Below are 26579 nucleotides of genomic sequence, written 5' to 3' on the forward strand. Positions count from 1 at the left end.
GGGCGGGGTATAAATAATAAATTATTATTATTATTATTATTATTATTATTATTATTATTGCAGAGGCTTGTGCTAGATGACCCTATGGGGCCCCAATACAACTCTAGATTTCTGTTGGTCCTATTTGTTATGAGAATTATAAGGTCGAAGATATAAAATAAAGGTTCATAAATGAACCAGGCAAGCACATACATAAATATATAAACCACATGTCTGAAATAGTACAGGAAAACAGTCCTGAAACCATTTTGACCATGGGTAGCCAAACTAAGGCCCGGGGGCCGGATCCAGCCCAATCGCCTTCTCAATCTGGTCTGCGGATGGTCCAGGAATCAGCGTGTTTTTACATTAGAATGTGCCCTTTTATTTAAAATGCATCTCTAGGTTATTTGTGGGGCCTGCCTGGTATTTTTACATGAGTAGAATGTGTGCTTCTATTTAAAATGCATCTCTGGGTTATTTGTGGGGCATAGGAATTCGTTCTCCCCCCCAAAAAAAATATAGTCTGGCCCCCCACAAGGTCTGAGGGACAGTGGACTGGCCCCCTGCTGAAAAAGTTTGCTGACCCCTGATTTTGACTCTCCCAAATTGACCTCAAATGTTTCTCTGCAAGGAGGAAGGAAATGGGGAAACCTCCCCATTGTCTCTCTGCTCACAAATCCCGTCTTAAGGGCACATTTAAGATATGAATAGGGTGTGAGCCTGTGACCTGCATTCAGGAACCGAGTATTTACCATCACAAAAGAATGGCCAGCATGCCCAGGTGAAAGCAATCAGTGACCATTATCAGGTATCCTGGCAGATAGGTTTTCTGCTGCAGACCTCTGCTTCAGTGATGTATGTATGAAGTATTGGGGGGTGGCCTTGAGCTACAGGGTGGCAATTTCAAAAGCCTATATAAGAGCTCGCAAGCCAATGTTCCTCCTCCCTCCTGCATGGGGGCGCTGAGGACCCTGTTGCAACAGTTTAATAAAGATCAGGCTTACTAGCTGCTTTGCTTCTCAATATTCTCTGGTTGGCCTCTGTTCTTTTCTCCTACCAATAGAGAACCTACGTAAGGACTCTATCTGGGTTCTTGAGTAACCCATAAGGGGAAGGGAGCAGTTTTTTCATATAATACTATTCCTCCTCACAGGGACGCGGGTGGCGCTGTGGGTAAAACCTCAGCGCCTAGGACTTGCCGATCGTATGGTCGGCGGTTCGAATCCCCGCAGCGGGGTGCGGTCCCGTCATTTGGTCCCAGCGCCTGCCAACCTAGCAGTTCGAAAGCACCCCTGGGTGCAATTAGATAAATAGGGACCGCTTACCAGCGGGAAGGTAAATGGCGTTCCGTGTGCTGCGCTGGCTCGCCAGATGCAGCTTCGTCACACTGGCCACGTGACCCGGAAGGGTCTGCGGACAGCGCTGGCTCCCGGCCTATAGAGTGAGATGAGCGCACAACCCTAGAATCTGTCAAGACTGGCCCGTACGGGCAGGGGTACCTTTACCTTTTTATTCCTCCTCACAAGAAGTCTGTTTTCGTTTGTTTGTCTTTCGGAGGGGGCTTGAGCACCAAACCCACTTCAGCTGTGCACCCTGAATATGCCAGGAGATGATCGAATCCCACCTGCACAATACCGCTTGTTTGCGTGGACAGGCAGAGTCCCCCCCAACCCCAGGCGACCCCCGAGCAGAATCATGACACAAGACAACGTGCTATGGGATTAAAATTGGCCACAACTTTGTTAAGTTTCAGATGTAGGGAGACCTTGGCTCAGGCATTTATCCTTCCCAGTCCCCAGCCGGGGATCTGGGAGACATCAGGGTTATCCAGAAGGTGTGGGGATTGGGCTGGCTCTGGAGAACATATGTTCAAGCAGAGAGCCTTCCCCCCGCTTTCACCACCATTGGAGGGGAGAGCAATGGCAACCTCTCGGTATATGGGCAACGCCTCCCCTCAAGACGCCTTTAACGGGGAACCCTGGGATCACCACAAGGGGGGTGTGGGTCACCACTTCATGTCCCCCAGTTTAGGAAGACCTTGACAGATTAGAGAACTGGGCCAAAACAAACAAGATGAATTTTAACAGGGAGAAATGTAAAGTATTACACTTGGGCAAAAAAAATGAGAGGCACAAATACAAGATGGGTGACACCTGGCTTGAGAGCAGTACATGTGAAAAGGATCTAGGAGTCTTGGTTGACCACAAACGTGACATGAGCCAACAGTGTGACGCGGCAGCTAAAAAAGCCAATGCAATTCTGGGCTGCATCAATAGGAGTATAGCATCTAGATCAAGGGAAGTAATAGTGCCACTGTATTCTGCTCTGGTCAGACCTCACCTGGAGTACTGTGTCCAGTTCTGGGCACCACAGTTCAAGAAGGACACTGACAAACTGGAACGGGTCCAGAGGAGGGCAACCAAAATGGTCAAAGGCCTGGAAACGATGCCTTATGAGGAACGGCTAAGGGAGCTGGGCATGTTTAGCCTGGAGAAGAGGAGGTTAAGGGGTGATATGATAGCCATGTTCAAATATATAAAAGGATGTCACATAGAGGAGGGAGAAAGGTTGTTTTCTGCTGCTCCAGAGAAGCGGACACGGAGCAATGGATCCAAACTACAAGAAAGAAGATTCCACCTCAACATGAGGAAGAACTTCCTGACAGTAAGAGCTGTTTGACAGTGGAATGTGCTGCCAAGGAGTGTGGTGGAGTCTCCTTCTTTGGAGGTCTTTAAGCAGAGGCTTGACAACCATATGTCAGGAGTGCTCTGATGGGGTTTCCTTCTTGGCAGGGGGTTGGACTCGATGGCCCTTGGGGTCTCTTCCAATTCTATGATTCTGTGATTCTAAGATAGACTAAAGGATTCTGCCCCAGGCCTGAAACCGCCAAAGTTGTGACGTTTTGCTATGGGAAAGGCAAAACCTGCCAATGCAGGAAAATTCCTTTCCGGTCCTTCAACAGTGACCTTGACGTAACAGCGTACCTGTGGAGAAGAGGCTAACCTGCAAAAGAAGACTTAACTGAGGGAGGGGAAGGTGGGAGGAGCTCTGGAGCCGACTGCTGCTTCGCAGGTAAGACGCACCTTCTGTTGTGTGGGCAAGGCGGTCCCTCCCCTTACCTGGCCAATCCCCTGGCAACGCCTCCCCAGGTGGGATTGGGCGATTGGCTGAGGTAGGCGGAGACCTCCAGGTATCCCGCCTGGGGAAGATGAAGCCAGCCCGAACTACCAGGAGTCGCCCTGGGCAGCGGCGTAACATGGGTTGTCAGCACCCAGGGCAAGGCAAGTAATTTGCGCCCCTAACCTGCCGCCGCTGCCAGCTTCTTCTTGCTGCTGCCTGGGCTGGGGTATTTACGGTAAGGTAGCCACAGCGACGGCGGTGGATCCGTGTCAGGTGATCTGAGGCGAGTTGCCGCTGGCGCAGCCGCCCAAACAACGCCGCTTGCCCGGAGGAGGAGGAGGGCAGAGAGGCGAGAAAAATGCAACATGGCCCAGCAGCTGCAGCAGCAGCGGTGGCGGTGGGGCTGTGAGGAGGGGCTGCCTGGCGCGCCCTCCGCGGCCCTGATGCGCAGGGACCGTGGCGAGCGCTGAGAGCCGCTGCCTGCCGAACGCCTTCAGCCAGGACGCGCGCACAGCTCGTCGGTTCCGCGAGACATGGAGCTCTGATACAACCTGCGCCCGAGGCTCTTCGGCGGCTCCGGAGGCGGTGAGCGCCCCCCCCAGATGTTGCGCCCGGTGTGGCAGGCCCCCCTGCACCCCCCACGCTACACCACTGGCCCTGGGATCCGGGGGGCTGCACACGGCCACGCAAAAGGCGCCCCAATTGATGTGGGGAGCGGTCATTCCACGTAACTCTTTGGGAACTCTGGTTCCATTTCTGACTTTGGACCGAGCAGGGATGTTCTGGGGGCTTTGGCAGGGAGACCTTCCCGTACCTTCTGCCCGGAAACTGCAACCCCAGCAAGTTCTCCTCAGCCTCCGGCTCCCTCCTGTCCCTGCAAAAATGGAGACTTGCTGACTCCGGCGTTTGGCGGCCGCGCTGGCGCTGGGGGGCACCTAGCCTGGCTCTGCAAGGCTTTAGCTAGAGAGGGCATTACAAAAGAGATTCCCCCCCATTATTCCCACCCCACACACCCGCCGAGCCTTCGACAAAGGGACTCTCACATATTGTTTTAAAGGCATTCAGCACAGATGCCAGCGAATGACCGTGAACATCTGAACACTGGGCACATCGTCGTTGTGTTTAGGATGCAATGCGCAGAGATACCCGCTCCCTTCCAGCTATTGGATAAATAATCACATACCCTCCAAAAACATTTCTCCGGCGAAAATAGGGACGTCCTACTCAATACTTTCTTGGGCTCCATGATCACTGCAGATGGTGACAGCAATCACGAAATTAAAAGACGCCTGCTTCTTGGGAGAAAGGCAATGACAAACCTAGACAGCATCTTAAAAAGCAGAGACATCACCTTGCCAACAAAGGTTTGTATAGTTAAAGCCATGGTTTTCCCAGTAGTGATGTATGGAAGTGAGAGCTGGACCATAAAGAAGGCTGATCACTGAAGAATTGATGCTTTTGAATTCTGGTGCTGGAGGAGACTCTTGAGAGTCCCATGGACTGCAAGAAGATCAAACCTCTCCATTCTGAAGGAAATCAGCCCTGAGACTCTAATACTTTGGCCACCTCATGAGAAGAGAAGACTCCCTGGAGAAGACCCTGATGTTGGGAAAGATGGAGGACGCAAGGAGAAGGGGACGACAGAGGACGAGATGGTGGGACAGTGTTCTCGAAGCTCCAAACATGAGTTTGACCAAACTGCGGGAGGCAGTGGAAGACAGGAGGGCCTGGCGTGCTCTGGTCCAGGGGGTCACGAAGAGTTGGACACGACTAAACAACAACAACATTCAATAATAATAATAATATTTATACCCCACTCGTCTGACTGGGTTGCCCCAGCCACTCTGAGCAGCTTCCAACATATATAAAAACATAATAAAACATTAAACAGCTTCCCTATATAGGGCTGCCTTCAGGTGTCTTCTAAAGGTTGTATAGGTATTTATCTCCTTGGCTCGGGGGTTGCATAACTCCACCCCCTCCAACAGTTCTCCGATGAAAATAGGGGCAGCTATTCACGTTTTATACTGTATTTTATGCTGGTTTTTGTTGCATCAATTGTTTTAAATTTGTTGTTACCCACCCTGAGCCCAGTTTTCTGAACCGGGGAGGTCGGGGTATAAATAAGAAATTATTCTTTATTATATAAAATCAAACCAAAAGCAATAACCCAATAACACTCCCCCCCCCAAAAGCCACATTCTAAAACTTCTCTATACAGGGCTGCCTTCAGATGTCTTCAAAAAGTCACCTAGCTTTTCCTTGACATCTGGTGGGAGGGCGTTCCACAGGGCGGACGCCACCACCGAGAAGGCCCTCTGCCTGGTAGTCATTGATAGCTCTCTCTCCCCCAGGAACTTAGAATCACAGAACGGTAAAGTCGGAAGGGACCCTAAGGATCATCTAGTCCAACCCGCTGTAATTCAGGAATTTCAACTAAAGCATCCATGGCGGATGACCACCCAACTCCAACCTGCGTCTCTCCGCTCTGCTTTCATGTATGTGAATGCGGCAATATTTTTAAAGTCTCCAACTTTGAATGCAGCTTTGAAAGAGGACTGGAGAAGTCTGCCTGCATAGCTCAGCTTGTTAGAGCATGGTGCTGAAAATGCCAAGGTTGCAGGTTCGACACCCCTCTGAGACAACTGCATAGTCCTGCGTTAATAGGGGGCTGGACCTTGGGTTTCCTTCCATATCTACAATTCTGCTTTGGCAATCACTCATAGCCAAGTAAGATTGTCTTCCATAAACATGGTTTTAACAATGAGTCCGTAAGTGACTGTGGAGGCCAATTCTGGATCCACACGTCCTTCCACAGTGGGGACATTGGTTTCCAGGCAGGAGTTGATCACGGTGTGGATTTGCCAAGCGTGCCTTCCTCTTAGCACGTTTCTCCCTTGTGTCCTGAGTTCGAGTGTCTTCAAAGTCCATGACACCTTTGGTAAAGGCTGTTCTCCAATTGGAGCGCTCGCAGGCCAGTGTTCCCCAGTTGTCAGTGTTTATACTACATTTTTAAAGATTTGCCTTGTGAGAGTCTTTAAACCTCTTTCGTTGACCACCAGTATTACACTTTCCATTTTTAAGTTTGAATAAAGTAGTTGCTTTGGAAGACAATTATCAGGCATCCGTACAACATGACCAGTCCAACAAAATTGATGTTGAAGAATCATCGCTTTGACACTGGTGATCTTTGCTTCTTCCAGTACACTGACATTAGTTTGCCTGTCTTCCCAAGTGATGTGCAAAAATTTTCAGAGACACCGTTGATGGAATCTTTCCCATGATTCTACGAACCACGTGTAATGGGAATCGCGCAAGCAAAATGCGTGCAGGCGCAGCTGTGTTTTGCTAATTAAACAATTAAACCCCTGTGTCAGTAATATCCCAAAAGCAACACAACGACCAAGTACAACAATGCGAAGTCAATATAAACTCTTTATATAATCTATACAGAACATTGAACCACTGCTCCATAGCAATTGTTGTTTATACAGTTCCATTCACCATATAGATGGCTTTATGAAACATTTCTGTATCCTTCTGCTGTGCTGAAGAAGAATTCCACGAAAAGTTGGGTATATCTGGAATCACTGTTCACAACGTCTGTTTGTGGACCACTTTGGCAGCGTTGGACGTCATAAAACAAAGCTTTACGGCTTGTTTTCATCAGATAAGAATCCGACCCATTGCTTCCTTCAGAGACTTGCATAGTCTACAAAGACTTTCAGAGACATATAAGACTTATGTTTATTTGGTTCTATGTTTTCAAGATAATCCATCAAGAGTGCATACCGTATTTTGTGACTTTCAGAAATTTAGACGATTTCTGTTTACCATATTTTTCGCTCTATAAGATGCACCAGACCACAAGACACACCTAGTTTTTGGAGGAGGAAAACAAGAAAAAAAAATATTCTGAATCTCAGAAGCCAGAACAGCAAGAGGTATCGCTGCGCAGTGAAAGCAGCAATCCCTCTTGCTGTTCTGGCTTCTGGGATAGCTGCGCAGCCGGCATTTGCTCCATTAGACGCACACACATTTCCCCTTACTTTTTAGGAGGGAAAAAGTGAGTCGTATAGAGCAAAAAATACGGTATTTGGTTTTGCGGAGGTTGCATATTTCATATATTTCATTTTGTTCAGTGTACTGCACAGATTACATAAAGAGTTTATATTGAAATCGCATTGTTGTACTTGGCCATCATGTTGCCTTTTGGATATTACTAGTGTTTTGCTAATTGGCTGGGAGACTGCAAGTTCTGCCTCACGGCTCTGCGAAGCAAACAGCGGCAGGCTTTTATTTCATTTCATCTCGGCGCCGCGAGCTTAGCGTTCAGCCAAAGGGCCTTGAACTTCCCCGAGGGTGCAGGCGCTCCTCTCCTCTGCCCACCGCCAGCTCCTGACGCTTGCGACTTTGGTTATTTCGGTCTTTCCCGACTCCAAGGCCGGGGGCTGCACATGCGTGCGACGCATGAGTGCAAGGTTGAAGCCTCTCTGCTTGGAGAGCGTTTCGTTCATTATTCAGAGGCTGATTCTTGGCAAAGGATTTAATGCAAGGAGGGGAGGCGGGCAAGGCCTTGGCTGATTGGCAATGTGCCGTTTTGCCCAGGTGAAAAACAAAAGCAGACCCAGGCCACATCTGCAACGTGCATTTTCTTACGCCACTTTAAACAGCCACAGCTTCCCCCAAAGAATCATGGGATTGAAGAGCTGGAATGGGACCCTAGGGGTCATCCAGACCAACCCGCTGCAATGCAGGAATGTAGTTCGTTAAGAGTGCCGAGAGCACTGTTTTTAAAAAAATATTTATGCTTTTCAGGTTTATACATTTCAATAATTTTAAAGCCATTTTAACATTTCAAAACTTGACTTCCTTCCCCCTCTTCCTGCAGTTCCTTAGATTAATTTTTAATATCTTCTGCATATCCAAATTCATTTAATTTACTCGATATTCATCTTCTTTAAATATATACAGTGGTACCTCAAGTAAAGTACTTAATTTGTTCCAGAGGTCCGTTCTTAACCTGAAACTGTTCTTAAACTGAAACACCACTTTAGCTAATGGGGCCTCCCACTGCCACCGTGCAATTTCTGTTCTCATCCTGAAGCAAAGTTCTTAACCCGAGGTAATATTTCTGGATTAGCGGAGTCTGTAACCTGAAGCGTATGTAACCCAAGGTACCACTGTACTCTTATAAAACTGCAGGTTGTTACAATAACCCTGCCAATGTTTTTATCTGTTTACAATTCATCTGTAAACATTCAATAAACCATTTCCGTTCTTTTATAAAAAGTTTGTTATCTTGATCTCTTATTCTTCCGGTAGGTTTGGGCCATTTCTGAATATTCCATAAGTTTTTGTATATATTCTACCTTTACTGGGACTTTTGCCTCTTTCCATTTTGGGGCAAGTAACTTTCTTGCCGCTGTAGTCCCATACATTAATAAGTTTCTAAACAGTTTAGGTAGTTCTGTCCCTATAATTCCCAAAAGAAAAGCTTCTGTTAGAATCATAGAATCATAGAGTTGGAAGAGACCCCAAGGGCCATCGAGTCCAACCCCCTGCCAAGCAGGAAACACCATCAGAGCACTCCTGACATATGGTTGTCAAGCCTCTGCTTAAAGACCTCCAAAGAAGGAGACTCCACCACACTCCTTGGCAGCAAATTCCACTGTCAAACAGCTCTTACTGTCAGGAAGTTCTTCCTAATGTTTAGGTGGAATCTTCTTTCTTGTAGTTTGGATCCATTGCTCCGTGTCCGCTTCTCTGGAGCAGCAGAAAACAACCTTTCTCCCTCCTCTCTGTGACATCCTTTTAGATATTTGAACATGGCTATCATATCACCCCTTAACCTCCTCTTCTCCAGGCTAAACATGCCCAGCTCCCTTAGCCGTTCCTCATAAGGCATCGTTTCCAGGCCTTTGACCATTTTGGTTGCCCTCCTCTGGACACGTTCCAGTTTGTCAGTGTCCTTCTTGAACTGTGGTGCCCAGAACTGGACACAGTACTCCAGGTGAGGTCTGACCAGAGCAGAATACAGTGGCACTATTACTTCCCTTGATCTAGATGCTATACTCCTATTGATGCAGCCCAGAATTGCATTGGCTTTTTTAGCTGCCGCGTCACACTGTTGGCTCATGTCAAGTTTGTGGTCAACCAAGACTCCTAGATCCTTTTCACATGTACTGTTCTCAAGCCAGGTGTCACCCATCTCTGTTGTTTTTTACAATTATTTTAAACATCCTTTTCAATTCATTATATATCGGTTTAAACCAGGCATAGGCAAACTCCGGCCCGCCAGATGTTTTGAGACTACAATTCCCATCATCCCTGACCACTGGTCCTGCTAGCTAGGGATGATGGGAGTTGTAGTCCCAAAACATCCAGAGGGCCGAGTTTGCCTATGCCTGGTTTAAACCCAGAATAGTTTAAGAGTCAACACCAATTCCCAAGGAATTCTGGGAATTGTAGTTCTCTGAGGCGTGTGGGGGGGGGTCTCCTCCTAACAGATCTCAACACAGTTAACAAACTACATCTCCCAGGAATCTTTGGGGAAAGCCCTGACAATTTCAAGCGACTTCTTTGCTATACAACTTTTGGCAAATGCTGAAGGCGTCCTCCTCTACCCTGGTCTTCGACACCTGAATTTAGTGTTTTCAGACTCAGTCTGTTCTTGCGGCTGCAATCTGCTTTAAATTCTGCATTTTAAATTGTTGTAACCCTCCCAGGGACCTGCTGGTGAAGGGTGGGGAATGAATGTAATTAATGTAATTTAAGTATTCATTTTATTTCATAGAATTCATATACCATTGGATTGCAAAGCGGTTTACAAAAATGTAGAACTTAAAATGTTCTAAATGTTAAAAGTACTTAAAACGTTCAAAAAATTAAAACCAGCAAAAACAAGAAACCCACAAGCATTCCAAATATCTCGGTACACTTGTCTGGCATAGCTGTCAACTTTTCCCTTTTCTTGTGAGGAATCCTATTCGGAATAAGGTAATTTAATCCTCACAACAACCCTGTGAGGTATATTAGGCCAAGTGGCAGTGATTGGCCGCCAAGGTCAACCAGCGAGATTTGTGGCTGCGTGGGGATTCGAACCCAGGTCTTCCAGGTCCTCATCCTCGTCCGACACTCTAACCACTACCCCACACTCAGGGCCGGATTTAGGTTTGATGAGGCCCTAAGCTCCTGAAGGTAATGGGGCCCTTTCTATGTCCAGCTGTCCTTTGTCAACAAACAATTGTCGCTGTTTTTTGTGTTGAATAAATGCTATATGGTAATTTACGGACCTCATAGGTATCTCAAGCCATTTGCACATGTTGCCCTGCAACCAGTCCATGCAGAATGTAGGCACCCTATATATAGAAAAGAGCAAACCAGGGATATTTTAGGGAGCAGGCAAGCAGGCAGGGCCCATGACTTACATCGTAGGAGCCTACACAACACAAAACACTATGTAGGTTTTATTTTATTTGTTTTTTATCTTATATTTTGGAAATGTATATCCAGTTCCCCCCCTTTAATTTTTTTTTGGGGGGGCTAAGCTATAGCTTATGGGACGTGGGTGGCGCTGCGGGTTAAACCACTGAGCCTAGGACTTGCCAGTCAGAAGGTCGGCGGTTCGAATCCCCGCGACGGGGTGAGCTCCCGTTGCTCGGTCCCTGCTCCTGCCAACCTAGCAGTTCAAAAGCAAGTCAAAGTGCAAGTAGATAAACAGGTACCACTCCAGCGGGAAGGTAAAAAGCGTTTATGTGCACTGCTGTGGTTCGCCAGAAGCGTCTTAGTCATGCTGGCCACATGACCCAGAAGCTGTACGCCAGCTCCCTTGGCCAATAAAGCGAGATGAGTGCAGCAACCCAAGAGTCGTCCGCAACTGGACCTAACGGTCAGGGGTCCCTTTACCTTTACCTTAAGCTATAGCTTATACGTAAATCCGGCACAGAGCAGCACTGTTTCCATGAATAAAGACAACAGGCAGGTAACACTGAAGACCTCCACCCTCCATTCATATCTAACAATCGCCCCTGCAGGATTCAGCCAAGGCTTTGTATGCCCAAGGTAGACGCCAGCTGTGCACAGCACTAATTGGCCAGGGCCTGTGACATCACGGACTGCCCCCCTTTTCCCCTCCATCCCGGGAGCACATTTGTGTTTCTCTTTGCCGTGCGTTTCAAACGAGGCACCCAGCAGACATTAAATTAAATCTAACTTCCAAGTGGAGTTTAATTTCATTTTGCAAAAGACGTTACGAGACAGACAGCTCGTTTGACACATGGCGGGGAGGGGAGGCGAACAATAGAATGACTCAGTCTGCTTTCGGTTTTGCTGATGTCAAGATCAGTGCAAAAGGGGGGGAGATCTGAGGGGGTGGAGCCCTGAAAGGAGGAAGGGCAGGGAGAAAAATATGGGGTGTATTTTATTGTTAAAGTTATTGTTCTATGTACCCTTAAGATATTCATTTACCTGGAAGCGACCCCCCTTTGAACTGAACGGGACTTATTTATGAGTAGATGCTTTTGGGTTCGCACTGTTAGTTTCCTGAATGAGAAATTCCACCTCTTTCTTTCTTTCTTTCTTTCTTTCTTTCTTATCTATCTATCTATCTATCATCTATCTATTATTATTATTATTATTATTATTATTATTATTATTATTATTATTAAGTCTCTGCAGCTAGCACCATCCACATGCTTGCAAATGGGTGACCCACACTGTGCATCTGAAACACATCCAAACACACATTAAAACCCCGTGGCTTGCCCCCCCAAGGGATTCTGGGAATTGTACTTTCCCACTCACAGAGCTACACCTTGCAGTACCTTTGTACCTCTGGATGCGAACGGGATCCGTTCCGGAGCCCCATTCGCATCCAGAAGCGAACGCAACACGCGTCCGTGCGTCTGCACATGCGCAGGTCGCGATTCGACACTTCTGTGCATGCGCGTGATGTCATTTTGACCTTCTGCGCATGCGCGAGCGGCGAAACCCGGAAGTAACGCGCTCCACTTCTTCTGGGTCTCCGCAGTGCGCAACCCGAAAATAACGTATTTTTCGCTCTATAAGATGCACCAGACCACAAGAAGCACCTCGTTTTGGGAGGAGGAAAACAAGGAAAAAAATCTCAGAAGCCAGAACAGCAAGAGGGATCGCTGCGCAGTGAAAGCAGTGATCCCTCTTCCTGTTCTGGCTTCTGGGATAGCTGCGCAGCCTGCATTCGCTCCATAAGACGCACACACATTTCCCCTTACTTTTTAGGAGGGAAAAAGTGAGTCTGATAGAGCAAAAAATACGGTACCTATCCCGAAGCTACTTCAACCCAAGGTATGACTGTACCGCTAAAAAACTACAGTTCTCTGGGGGTAGGCAAAGTGCTGTAAATGCGCGTTGGTCGTGCTGTGGATCTGCCCAGAGGATAAGGTCCCTGCCCCGAAGACCTTACAATCTAAAAAGCTCAACACAGCGGAAACAAGCAGAGGAAAGGAAGCAGGAGCGTCGATCAAGAGAGAAGCAATACCTGGCTGTTTTCAGCGACAGGTGTTGAGGATCTTTTCAGACAGCCTCAATGCAATGGCCTAATGGAATGCTGTTATTTTGGTCAGTTATTTTGGGGTGATGTATGGAAGTGAGAGCTGGACCATAAAGAAGGCTGATCGCAAAAGAATGGATGCTTTTGAATTCTGGTGCTGGAGGAGACTCTGGAGAGTCCCATGGACTGCAAGAAGATCCAACCTCTCCATTCTGAAGGAAATCAGCCCTGAGTGCTCACTGGAAGGACAGATCCTGAAGCTGAGGCTCCAAGACTTTGGAGAAGAGAAGACTCCATGGAAAAGACCCTGATGTTGGGAAAGATGGAGGGCACAAGGAGAAGGGGATGACAGAGGACGAGATGGTGGGACAGTGTTCTCGAAGCTACCAGCATGAGTTTGACCAAATTGCGGGAGGCAGTGGAAGACAGGAGTGCCTGGCGTGCTCTGGTCCAGGGGGTCACAAAGAGTCGGACATGACTAAACAACAACAACAACAGGGTTTACATATGTACATATTAACTGCTGTCCTTTACATCGTTCGGGGCTTTCAGTGTGGCCCTCGATGAGATGTAGCTTTTGTCCTGGCCTTTGGCACCTAAGATAAACACGCACAAACCTCTATATATCACACACTATTGTAGAATAATATTTTGAATTCTGTTGCTGGAGGAGACTCTTGAGAGTCCCATGGACTGCAAGAAGATCCAACTTATCCATTCTGATGGAAATCAGCCCTGAGTGCTCCCTGGAAGGACAGATCCTGAAGCTGAGGCTCCAGTACCTTGGCCACCTCATGAGAAGAGAAGACTCCCTGGAAAAGACCCTGATGTTGGGAAAGATAGAGGGCACAAGGAGAAGGGAACGACAGAGGACGAGATGGTGGGACAGTGTTCTCAAGCGACCAGCATGAGTTTGACCAAACTGTGGGATGCAGTGGAAGACAGGAGTGCCTGGCGTGCTCTGGTCCAGGGGGTCACAAAGAGTCGGACACAACTAAACGACTAAACAACAACATTATCTGGTAACCCCTATAATAACTGAGGGAAAGGAGGGAGATATAGAATGCCGGAAAAGGGGGAGCAGAGGTTCAGCTGTAGCGGCTCAGGAGTAAAGTTGCCAACTTATGTGTTTGTGTGTGTAAAAGGAGAGCCTCTGTTTCTCCATCTTCTCCCCCCCCCCCCCAAAAAAAAACAGGTAGAATTTTTAGTCTGTGAAAACTGCACTGCATCTCCAAGCCAGGAAAATGTCCCACCGTTAGATGTCTAGACACCTTCCATAAACTTCTCACAAGGCGCAGGAGCCTTGCCAGGAAAAAAATTGATAATGTTGGCAAACCCTCCTTGGACGTTGGTGAAGATTTGGGGAGAAAGAGAAGCTTTATCTCTGACACAGACACAGAAAAACCACCCAGGCAGAAAGGAATGGCTTCATACGAATGTCGGACACTGCCTTATGCGGAATTGGATTATTGGTTCAACTATCAGTGGGGTCCATGCACAGGCCGGCAGCCGTTTTGCCGGGTTTCAGGCAGCCCTCGATTGAAATACCAGGAATTGAACCTTCTCCATGCAAAACAGGGATGCAGGTGGCGCTGTGGGTTAAACCACAGAGCTTAGGACTTGCCGATCAGAAGGTCGGCGGTTCGAATCCCCGCGATGGGGTGAGCTCCCGTTGCTCAGTCCCTGCTCTTGCCAACCTAGCAGTTCGAAAGCACGTCAAAGTGCAAGTAGATAAATAGGTATCACTCCGGCAGGAAGGTAAACGGTGTTTCTGTGCGCTGCTCTGGTTCGCCAGAAGCGGCTTAGTCCTGCTGGCCACATGACCCGGAAGCTGTACGCTGGCTCCCTTGGCCAATAAAGCGAGATGAGCGCCGCAACCCCAGAGTCAGCCACGACCGGACCTAATGGTCAGCGGTACCTTTACCTATATATATTTATTAATTTTTACATGGAATTTCCAAAAAAATATATATCATACAACATATTTGGGTGTGGTCAGAGGCAGAAGTGGGTGTGTCCCTAGGAAAAGTGGGTGTGGTCAGTGGCATAAGTGGGTGTGTCCAGAGGGGAAAGGTGGGTGTGTCCAGAGGCAAAAGTGGGTGTGTCCAGAGGGAAGTGGGTGTGGTCATTGGCAGAAGTGGGTGTGTCCAAAGGCAATAAGTCGGTGTGGTCATTGGCAGAAGTGGTTGTGTCCAGAAAGAAAAGTGGGTGTGGTCAGTGGCAGAAGTGGGTGTGTCCAGGGGCAGAAGGTGGGCGTGGTCAGTGGCAGAGGTGGGTGTGTCCAGAGGCAAAAGTGGGTGTGTCCAGAGGGGAAAGGTGGGTGCGTCCAGAGGCAAAAGTGGGTGGGGTCAGTGGCAGAAGGGGGTGTGTCCAATTGCAGAATTGGCAGGGACCCTAAGGATTGTCTAATCCAGGGGTAGGCAACCTAAGGCCCGAGGACTGGATCTGGCCCAATCGCCTTCTCAATCCGGCCCCCGGATGGTCCAGGAATCATTGTGTTTTTATATGAGTAGAATGTGTCCTTTTATTTCAAATGCATCTCTGGGTTATTTGTGGGACATAGGAATTTGTTCACTCCCCCCCCTAACAATATAGTCCGGCCCCCCACATGGTCTGAGGGACGATGGACCGGCCCACAGCTGAAAAAGGTTGCTGGTCTAATTTAACTTCTTGCGATGAATGAATATGCAACTGTCCCATCCAGGGATCGAACCTGCAACCTTGGCCTTATCAGCACCATGCTCTAACCAACTGAGCTATTATTTGTATATTTCAGCCACACAGAAATCAGGGGTTTTGACACCCACACCCCTCCGACATCTCTCCACCCCCCAAAAAAAATTAAAGGGGGGGAACTGGATATACATTTCCAAAATATAAGATAAAAAACAAGGCAAGACGAATTCTCAGAGTTCAAGGACCCATTGCAGACAGGTAAAATTGTTCAAGGAGGGCACAGAGCAGGGCAGGTGAGAGGCATGGCCTGGAAAGAGGGGCTGGTGGTGCGGGGGGGGGGAGTCCCAAGGGTCAGTCAGAGGGGCCTGAAGCGTCTTGTTTGGGTCTCGGTCCTGAGTAGTCCCAGAGGCCAACAGGGGCTCCCCAGAAAGACGACTTTCCCATCAGTGTAGGTCCTCTGTGAGTGTCTGGAGACGGTTGGAGGATGGATGGCAGCCAACAGATTGAGGTTGAATCCTGACAAGACAGAAGTACTGTTTTGGGGGGACAGGAGGCGGGCAGGTGTAGAGGACTCACTGGTCCTGAATGGGGCAACTGTGCCCCTGAAGGACCAGGTGCGCAGCCTGGGAGTCATTCTGGACTCACAGCTGTCCATGGAGGCACAGGTCAAATCTGTGTCCAGGGCAGCTGTCCACCAGCTCCATCTGGTACACAGGCTGAGACCCTCCCTGCCCGCAGACTGTCTGGCCAGAGTGCTGCATGCTCTGGTTATCTCCTGCTTGGACTACTGCAATGCGCTCTTTGTGGGGCTACCTTTGAAGGTGACCCAGAAACTACAACTAATCCAGAATGTGGCAGCCAGACTGGTGACTGGGGATGGCTGCCGAGACCACATAACACCGGTCTTGAAAGACCTACATTGGCTCCCAGTACATTTCCGAGCACAATTCAAAAGTGTTAGTGCTAACCTTTAAAGCCCTAAATGGCCTTGGTCCAGTATAACAGAAGGAGCGTCTCCACCCCCATCGTTTTGCCCGGACACTGAGATCCAGCGCCGAGGGCCTTCTGGCGGTTCCCTCATTGAGAGAAGTGAGGTTACAGGGAACCAGGCAGAGGGCCTTCTCGGTAGTGGCGCCCACCTTGTGGAACACCCTCCCTTCAGATGTGAAAGAAATAAGCAGCTATCTTCTCTTTAAAAGACATCTGAAGGCAGCCCTGTTTAGGGAAGTTTTTAATATTTAATGCTGTATTGTCATTAACACTCAATTGGAAGCTGCCCAGAGTGGCTGGGGAGACTTAGCCAGATGGGCCGGGGTATAAATAATAAATAATAATTATTATTATTATTATTACCATCATCATCATCATCATCTGGTACCTGAAATGCTTTGATTTGGACAGACCAGGAACCAGAACCCTGACATTCCCAATGCAAAGCCTCCGGTCACTTCCCAAACTTTGCCAGCCTTGTATACTACTACTACTACTACTACTACTACTAATAATAATAATAATAATAATACCGTAATAATAATTTATTATTTGTACCCCACCCACCTGGCTGGGTTTCCCCAGCCACTCTGGGCGGCTTCCATAGAAACCAAAAATACAGTAAAATATCACACGTTAAAAACTTCCCTGAACAAGGCTGCCTTAAGATGTCTTCTGAATGTCAGGTAGTTGTTTATCGCTTTGACATCTGCTGGAAGGGCGTTCCACAGGGTGGGCGCCACCACCGAGAAGGCCCTCTGCCTGGTTCCCTGCAGCTTTGCTTCTCGCAATGAGGGAACCGCCAGAAGGCCCTCAGCGCTGGACCTCAGCTTCCAGGCAGAAGGATGGGGGACAGCTTTGAGGAGCTGTAGGCAGGGATGGAGGCACTTCCTTCCGCAAACCGAGTACACAGTTACAAACGAAGACAGGTCACCCAGACCAGGCGAAGATGCTTTTGTAAGTAAAAATTTGCCAAACCCAAACACACAATTCTCTTCCTTCTCTTGTCTGCTGCCCAATAAAATTTTAAAGATGAGCCCCAGAGAACTGAGCAAGTTTCTGGCTGCATAGCCACACCCCTTTCTTTTTCCTGTAGGCACACATTTCGGGACCCACTCATTCCACCTCCTGAGAGAGCTCAGTACCAGCAAGACGACCGAACGTGGTTTTCCGAATCCCAGTTATTTGACTCGGGGAAGGGCTGTAACAAAATGGGGCAGAGCGTCTCTTTTGAACCCGGGAAGTTCAGCCCCCAATTCTGTGTGGCTGCCATAAAACTTAGGGAACAAGCTGTGCTACCAAAACGATTCAGGTTTAAAATGATAATTTTAGGTTATATTTTAGTGATCAAGATTTAACTGCCGCTATATCTGAATTGTATGGGACGCGGGTGGCGCTGTGGGTTAAACCACAGAGCCTAGGTCTTGCCGATCAGAAGGTCGGCGGTTCGAATCCCCGCGACGGGGTGAGCTCCCATTGCTCGGTCCCAGCTCCTGCCAACCTAGCAGTTCAAAAGCACATCAAAGTGCAAGTAGATAAATAGGTACCACTCCGGCGGGAAGGTAAATGGCGTTTCTGTGTGCTGCTCTGGTACGCCAGAAGCGGCTTAGTCCTGCTGGCCACATGACCCGGAAGCTGTACGCCGGCTCCCTCAGCCAATAAAGCAAGATGAGCGCAGTAACCCCAGAGTCGGCCACAACTGGACCTAATGGTCAGGGTCCCTTTACCTTTGCCTATATCTGAATTGTCTCTGTTATACCCAGTTGCAACTCAATATATTCCTTTTGTGTTTCCTGATTTTCCCGATATTGTAAGTGACCCGGAACTGGTCTGTGACCGTAATAATAAAATCCATTTGTTCAACCTCCAGTGGCATCTCTGGGTAGATATTGGAAATTTCCCCTGCCCCAAACTTTGCCGGTCAGTGTCAACAATTATGAGCTAGATCGACCGGCGATTCTGACTCAGTTTAAGGCTGCCGCCAATGAATGTTCCTATCTCTGCATACAGAAACATTGCAAGGAGGGAGATCAGAGGGGAGGAGACGGTTAAAAAAAAATGCAGCTTATTCACATTAAAGTTTCTAAAACCGGAGATTTCCTGCAGGTGTGACCCAGCGCAGATGAACCCAGAAAGACTTACTTGCGTAGAAACCTGCTTATCGCATAAGCTTTCAATCCCCCACATAGTTTTTTTGTTCTCCAGTTCTATCGTATTAAAGTGGGATTTATTGCTGAGTAAGGATGCAGAGGCGATGGGGTGGGTCAGTGTCTTGCCTTCAGCCTTGGTACGCCGAGTTATTTAGAAGGACAATGTCCCGCCTTATGGCGAGGTCTTGGGGCAAGTATTACGCAGCAAAAAAAGAGGCAATGTCCTCTATGTCTGGCCTAATCTAAGGGGAAACCCCAATCACCTGATATCCCCCCCCCCAAAAAAAACCCCACCAATCCCTGCAGCCCTTAAACTCTTATCCAGATTCTGGGTTACGGGGACAAAGGGGCGCCATAACCATTAGGCGACTCTGCCAATTATCCCAGAGGTTAGGGCAAAGAGAAAACCAATCGCCCTTAATTTGCATGGATCAAAATATATATATTTAAATTGGGTTTAGCAGAGGCATCATTGCAGGGGGGGGGGGTATTTTAAGCGGGGGCGGGGAGTATATTTGGGGGCAGAGGCTAACAAGCTGCGAAGGCCCTTCCTCGGACGCATCACACATTATATTGCAAGTAACAAAGCTCTGCATTTTAAAAAAAGCATTTGTTGTGGTTCGTTTTTCTCCCGCATCCAGCAGGCAACCCGCAGGGTTGACACGGGTCAAGCTAGCCAACCACCCATAGAGAGATTTGCGCTTTCGACCAGCACGTCGACTTCATGGGCCCATTTTACAGTTCGGAACAATAAGGCCCGGCAGGCAGAACAAGTGAGTCGGCTGAAAATACTAGTGGCTCCAAAGGGATGGATTAGCAGCAGCCTGTGCAGGGGGGTGGGGTCTCTGGCCCCCTCTAAATGGCACCCAGGGGTGTCAGAAAGGTGGTGGGACACTTGGAGATTCTTTTTTTGGGGGGGGGTTGTCTGTGCAAACAAGGATGCCGCTGGGAGAATATCATTGCCATGAAGGGTTTTTAAGAGCTACTCTGTGGGGCAGCGTAAGGGATGTAATGTCTTACTTAGGATTAGGCAGGGCAGTGATACACAGTGGGTAGAGCAGCAGGGTCTCCTTCCCACCCACCCAGAGAGCGATGGACATGGCTGCCTCACTTCCCCACCTCTCAGCCAAGCTTGGGAAAGTTCTTATGCCCCCCCCCCAATCCAAACACAGATCAAGTCCCCCAACCAAGGGGGAGCTATGGCTAGATCGCCCAAAACTTTTCAGAGCGACCCACAATCTGTGCTTGGGGGGGGGAGGAAAGTCCTTTGCTCTGCCCCCCCAAAGAAAAGAGAGGTCAGCCTTAGGGAAGGGGGGTGTCCTCAGACAGCCAGACCCTTCTAAGCCCCATATCTTTTGGGGCTTGGGGGTTGAGGATAAGGGAGAGGGGCCTTCAGGGAGGGAGGGGGCGCGTTAAGAATGGGAGGGGAAAAAATATTTTGCTTTCTCTACATCCAGCCGCACACACCTTCCGAGAAAGAAGCCAGGCGTTCTCCATGCTCTGCCCCTCATCAGAACACCCCCCTCAAAAAAAAACTGCTCTGCCCCACATCCAGGTAGCCTGACCAACCAGAGAAGACATTCTCCGCCCCTCCCGCCCCCCAAAAACTGCCCCTGCGTTTCCCAACCTGCCATTCCTGCTTCCATTTCCCCACCCCCAACCCCCCTCTTTGTGCCTTGCTTACATTGCCCCCCCCAAAAAAAAACCCTCCTCCCCCCCACGTCACCGCCTTTGGCCAACTCAGCAGTGCGCCTTTGAGATGGGGAAGAAGAAACCTCAGCACTCACCTGTCTCAGGTGTCCTCAGGACGCCTGGGTCCTTGGCCCGCGTAGCCTCCTGGCTCTTGAGGGCTTCTCCGGGCATGGTGTGGCATCCAGCGGGGTTTTGGGGGGCGTGAAGTGGTCTTTGGGGGGGGGCGTTTAGAGCTGCCAGGCAAGGCGGCTGGATGGAGAGAGATGGAGAGAGAGATGCGGAGAAGGGACCAGGCGCTTCTGATGCGCTCTGCAGGCTGGAGGGAGGATGAGGTGGGATGGAGCCTGCGCCGTAGAGGGAGGGGGGGGGACCTGGGAGAATCCAGCTCAGAGGTGGGGAGGGGGGAGAGGGAGGCTGGACCAGGCTGCTGCTGCTGCTGCTCCCCCCCTCGCTGCCTGAACAGCTCTGTCATCCTCAATGATGTCAGCAGCAGCAGCAGCAGCTCCCTCTATAGCAAGGAGGGCGTGGAGATTGTGGAAGCCGAGGGCGCCTGGTACTGCAGAAAAGACAGAGAGAGGCAGGCCAAGCCAGGCAGGGCACACAAGAAGGCCCTGATCCCTCCAGGGCATGTGCATCAGCCTGGCAGCGAGCAAGAGCCTCTGATCTCTCTCTCTCCATCCTCCCTGGTCCACCCAAAATCCAGTTTCTGGAAGCCACGGGAAAGGAGAGTTTTGGTCTTCTAGGCAGGTTTGTGGGTGCCCCGTCATGGGCACTGGCCAGGCGAGGGCAGGATAGGGGCCCCCCTGGCCTGATCAAGCAGGTTAAATAATAATAATAATAATAATAATAATAATAATAATAATAATAATAATAATTTATTGTTTATACCCCCCCCATCTGGCTGGGCTTCCCCATCCACTCTGGGCGGCCTCCAACAGAACACCAAAATACAATAACCTATTAAGCATTAAAAGCTTCCCTAAACAGGGCTGCCTTCAGATGTCTTCTAAAAGTCAGATAGTTGTTGTTCTCTTTCACATCTGCTGGGAGGGCATTCCACAGGGCAGGTGCCACCACCGAGAAGGCCCTCTGCCTGGTTCCCTGTAACCTCACTTCTCGCAGCGAGGGAACCGCCAGAAGACCCTCGGTGCTGGACCTCAGCGTCCGGCCTGAACGATGGAGGTAGAGATGCTCCTTCAGGTATACAGGACCGAGGCCATTTAGGGCTTTAAAGGTCAGCACCAACACTTTGAATTGTGCTCGGAAACGTACTGTGAGCCAATGTAGGTCTTTCAAGACCGGTGTTATGTGGTCTTGGCAGCCGCTCCCAGTCACCAGTCTAGCTGCCACATTCTAGATTAGTTGTAGTTTCTGGGTCACCTTCAAAGGTAGTCCCATGTAGAGCGCATTGCAGTAGTCCAAGTGGGAGATAACCAGAGCATGCACCACTCTGGTGAGACAGTCCGCAGGCAGATAGGGTCTCATCCTGCGTACCAGATGGAGCTGGTAAACAGCTGCCCTGGACACAGATTTGACCTGCGCCTCCATGGACAGCCATGAGTCCAGAATGACTCCCAGGCTGCGCACCTGGTCCTTCAGGGGCACAGTTACCCCATTCAGGACCAGGGAGTCCACCACACCCGCCCTCCTCCTGTCCCCCAAAAACAGTACTTCTGTCTTGTAAGGATTCAACCTCAATCTGTTAGCCACCATCCATTGTTGTTGTTGTTATTTTTATTATTAATATTAGCAGTGCTTTCTTATGTTTCAGGGGTACTCTCATTTGACTCAAGAAAATCCCCATTTTATAGCTCAGATCGGGGGAAATGGATATAGTAAATGGACAAAAGATTCACAAAATGTTTAGGGGTATGTGTCCCTCCCAGAGGGAAAAAAACACACTGAATATTAGTAATAGTACTAGTACTCTGCCCATCTGACTGTGTGGTCCCAGCCACCCTAGGTGGCTTCCAATCTATGCAAAATATAATTTTTTAAAAATAGTATTTATTAAAAGTTTAAAGATTACAGAAAGAAGAAAAGAAAAAAAAGTTAAACAAAACAAATCAATACATTACAATACATAGAAAAAAAAACAAAAAACAATACAGCAAAGCAAAAAGAAAAGCAAAAACAATTAAAAACACACCCAATATTTCCATATCTTTATCTTTCATTTACTTGTTTCATCGACCTCCTCACACCTCCCTTTTTTGTATTCTAGTTCAATTAGCTATTTCAGCAAATCCTTTCCATTTTTCTCAATTTTTGTTCTAAAATTTATCTTAACACAATCTAACCTTCATTTTCCACTTTGGCCCATTAACAATCTATTTTTACTTAATTCTTTATAACATTTCTGCTAAAGCCATATAACTTCATTCCAGCATCTATGCAAAACATAATAAAACATTTTTAAAATTCCCTAAATATGTATTAAATACGTAACACTTCCTTCGTCTCAGGGCAGCACGCAACACACAAATACGAGGTAAAAAACACAAGATGCAGAACAGGAACAGAAAAAATGGTTCAGTCGGCGCAAGACCCTTAATCTCTGCACCGTGGGTTCAAGTCCCACACTGGGCAAAAGAATCCTGCATTGCAGGGAGTTTGACTAAATTATCCTTGTGGTCCGAATTCTAGTGGGGGGACCACCAACCAATAATGCCCCTCCCTGCCACAAACATATTTAAAAGGATATGGGATGTTGATCAGCCCAAGATCTGGTTGAAGAGGAACTTTTTTGCCTTGTTGTTGTTGTTTAGTTATTTAGTCATGTTCGACTGTTCGTGACCCCTGGACCAGAGCATGTCAGGCACTCCTGTCTTCCACTGCCTCCCGCAGTTTGGTCAAACTCATGCTGGTAGCTTCCAGAACACTGTCCAACCATCTGATCCTCTGTTGTCCCCTTCTCCTTGCACCCTCCATCTATCCCAACATCAGGGTCTTTTCCAGGGAGTCTTCTCTTCTCTTTTCTTCAAGAAAACTCCATGGACAAAGATTTTTTTGCCTAAAGGTGTATAATGAACCTGTGGAGCATTCCACAGACAGGGAGCCACTGCAGAGAAGGCCCCGTTCCTTGTGTTGCCACCCTCTGGACCTCTCATGGAAGAGGCACACGGAGGAGGGCCGCAGAAAATGATCTCGGGATCCGGGGTGGTTCATATGGGGAGACGCAAACCTTGTTGTATTGGGGTCCTGAGCGATTTAAGGCTTTATAAGTCAAGACCAGCACTTTGAATGGGGTCTGGAAGCTAACTGACCGTCTGTGCATTCAGGAAATGGAAAGTAAGGCTGTTCATGGGGTGTAAGAATGGCTAGGGGAGAAAACTGAGAGAGCACTTCTTATTTTTAAAATAATTTTTATTAACTTTTCAGATTATACGTTTCAAAATGAACATCTTTCATTATAACCAAATCTTCAACGACTTCCCTCCCTCCCCGGAAATAGCGTGTGTGCATACGTATGGGCACACGCTTCCCCCGCCCTGCGGCCCACTGCGCGATTGGTGCTGAAGACACCGGCCCGAGGTGCGGTAAGTTTGCTGACCCCTGGACTAGATGACCCTAGTTGATCCAGCTCAACAATTCTGTGATTCTACAATGTTGTTGTTGTTTAGTCGTTTAGTCGTGTCCGACTCTTCGTGACCCCCTGGACCAGAGCATGCCAGGCACTCCTGTCTTCCACTGCCTCCCGCAGTTTGGTCAAACTCATGCTGGTAGCTTCCAGAACACTGTCCAACCATCTGATCCTCTGTTGTCCCCTTCTCCTTGCACCCTCCATCTATCCCAACATCAGGGTCTTTTCCAGGGAGTCTTCTCTTCTCATGAGGTGGCCAAAGTATTGGAGTCTCAGCTTCAGGGTCTGTCCTTCCAGTCAGCACTCAGGGCTGATTTCCTTAAGAATAGATAGGTTTGTTCTTCTTGTAGTCCATGGGACTCTCAAGAGTCTCCTCCAGCACCACAATTCAAAATATTATTCTACAATAGTGTGTGATATATAGAGGTTTGTGCGTGTGTATCTTAGGTGCCAAAGGCCAGGACAAAAGCTACATCTCATCGAGGGCCACATTGAAAGCCCCGAACGATGTAAAGGACAGCAGTTAATATGTACATTTTAGGCGCTTGTAATTTGCATATCCTCTTTATGATCCTGGCAGGTGCCACATGGCAGTTAGTGGCAATGTTGCCGCAACAGATATGCTACCTCTCTCTCTTTCTCCCTCTCCCTCTGAATATTGTTACCTTCAGCTGCGAAAAAATGATCTCTTGATCCATAAACTAGGGCAGCTCAGACATAATAAATGGGTATGCCTTTTATAAACTCGCCTCCCTGTTTTGTTCCTTTGGCATTGGACCAGGAACGTTTTCGATGGATCTGAGAAAGGAGGGAGAGAGAGAGAGAGAGAGAGAGAGAGAGAGAAAGAAAGAAAGAAAGAAAGAAAGAAAGAAAGAAAGAAGAAGAAAGAAGAAAGAAAGATTATAGGTCAGTAAAAAATTATTTTTATTTGCTGTGGGGAAGGTGGGCAGGGTTAGAACTGTGGGCACCTTAGGGCCAATTCTCTCCCCCCCCCCATTTTTTCCCTCAATATGAGATTAGGTAAAGGTAAAGGGACCCCTGACCATTAGGTCCACTCGCAAATGACTCTGAGGCTGCGGCGCTCATCTCGCTTTATTGGCCGAGGGAGCCGGCGTACAGCTTCCGGGTCATGTGGCCAGCATGACTAAGCCGCTTCTGGCGAACCAGAGCAGCACACACAAACGCCATTTACCTTCCTGCCAGAGTGGTACCTATTTATCTACTTGCACTTTGACGTGCTTTTGAACTGCTAGGTTGGCAGGAGCAGTGACCGATCAATGGGAGCTCACCCCGTCGCGGGGATTTGAACTGCCGACCTTCTGATCGGCAAGTCCTAGGCTCTGTGGTTTAACACACAGCGCCACCCACATTCCCAATATGAGATTAGTGGCGAGCAAAATACCAACTACTCAAAATCTGATTCAAGGCTCTATTTTCATCCTTGAGGACCAGCAAAACGAACTCTGCAACAGCCAATTCCGTGAATGTGGTATCTGATTGCACAACTGTTATTGCATGCAAAATTGCATGTGCACTTGCCAGTCACACACAAAAATCCCAATGCGAGGAGTCAGGATGTGGAATCATCTTTTCCCGTGTGCTGCTGAGAACTAGAAGCATGGAAGTTAGCTCTTGGCCCATGAGAAGCGGGCGAGCGGCTGCACTGCGTCTGTAAGAATTGCGCAGAAGGGAGACTTTGGGCAATAAGTAGTTTTTATCTCACTCTCTTGGCTCCTTATGATCCCGGCTCCCAAAAGACAGAGGTGAGAGCTGGTTGTTGCAATATGTTTGAGGCTGAATCCTGACAAGACACAAGTAATGTTTTTGGGGAACAGGAGACGGGCGGGTGTGGAGGACTCCTTGGTCCTGAATGGGGTAACTGTGCCCCTGAAGGACCAGGTGAGCAGCCTGGGAGTCATTTTGGACTCACAGCTGTCCATGGAGGAGCAGGTCAGTTCTGTGTCCAGGGCAGCTATTTACCAGCTCCATCTCATACACAGGATGAGACCCTCCCTGCCTGCGGACTGTCTGGCCAGAGTGGCGCATGCTCTGGTTATCTCCCGCTTGGACTACTGCAAACGCGCTCTATGTAGGGCTACCTTTGAAGAACTACAACTAATCCAGAATGTGGCAGCTAGACTGGTGACTGGGAGCGGCCGCCGGGACCACATAACACTGGTCTTGAAAGACCTACATTGGCTCCCAGTACATTTCTGAGCACAATTCAAAGTGTTGGTGCTGACCTTTAAAGCCCTAAACAGCCTCAGCCTGAAGGAGCGTCTCCACCCCCATCGTTCAGCCCGGACACCGGGGTCCATTTCCTGAGGGCCTTCTGGCAGTTCCCTCCCTGCGAGAAGTGAGGTTACAGGGAACCAGGCAGAGGGCCTTCTCGGTGGTGGCGCCCGCCCTGTGGAACGCCCTTCCACCAGATGTCAAAGAAATAAACAACTATCTGACTTTTAGAAGACATCTGAAGGCAGCCCTGTTTAGAGAAGCTTTAAATAACTGGAGGAATACTGTATTTTAATATTTTGTTGGAAGCCACCCAGAGATGGTCGGGGTATAAATAAAAATTATTATTATTATTATTATTATTATTATTATTATTATTAGTGGCCTGCCTTAAAGCAGAGACTTTGCTTTTGGTCTGGGCCACCTAGTGCTTCCGGGTCCAGGGATGGAGCTGGCCCCAGTCGTCAGTTTCCAACGCAGGATAGCATGTGACGGGAAAACCGGTGGTGTTTTTCGCTTTGTGGGTGCTGCGACTTTTCAGCCTGCCCTATATTCTGGAGCCAGCAGAAGCCAGTCGCTGGAGCCTGGTGTGGCGCTGTTGACATTTCTCTCCACCATGAAG

At 48.5% G+C, this 26579-nt stretch overlaps 1 protein-coding gene across 1 annotated transcript in view; it reads right to left on the bottom strand.

Annotated features, from left to right (window-relative positions):
- Positions 1-20603, bottom strand: part of LOC310827662 (uncharacterized protein) — a 66719-nt gene extending 46116 nt beyond the window's left edge. Inside the window, exon 1 of the mRNA XM_083703900.1 lies at positions 20238-20603. Coding sequence (XP_083560026.1) covers positions 20238-20313 — 76 coding nt within the window. The 5' untranslated portion in view covers positions 20314-20603. The remainder of the gene's footprint in view (positions 1-20237) is intronic.
- Positions 20604-26579: the final 5976 nt, after the last annotated feature.

This window comes from Podarcis gaigeae (assembly GCF_964106915.1).
Source record: "Podarcis gaigeae genome assembly, chromosome: 12".
NCBI classification, from domain to species: Eukaryota; Metazoa; Chordata; class Lepidosauria; order Squamata; family Lacertidae; genus Podarcis; species Podarcis gaigeae.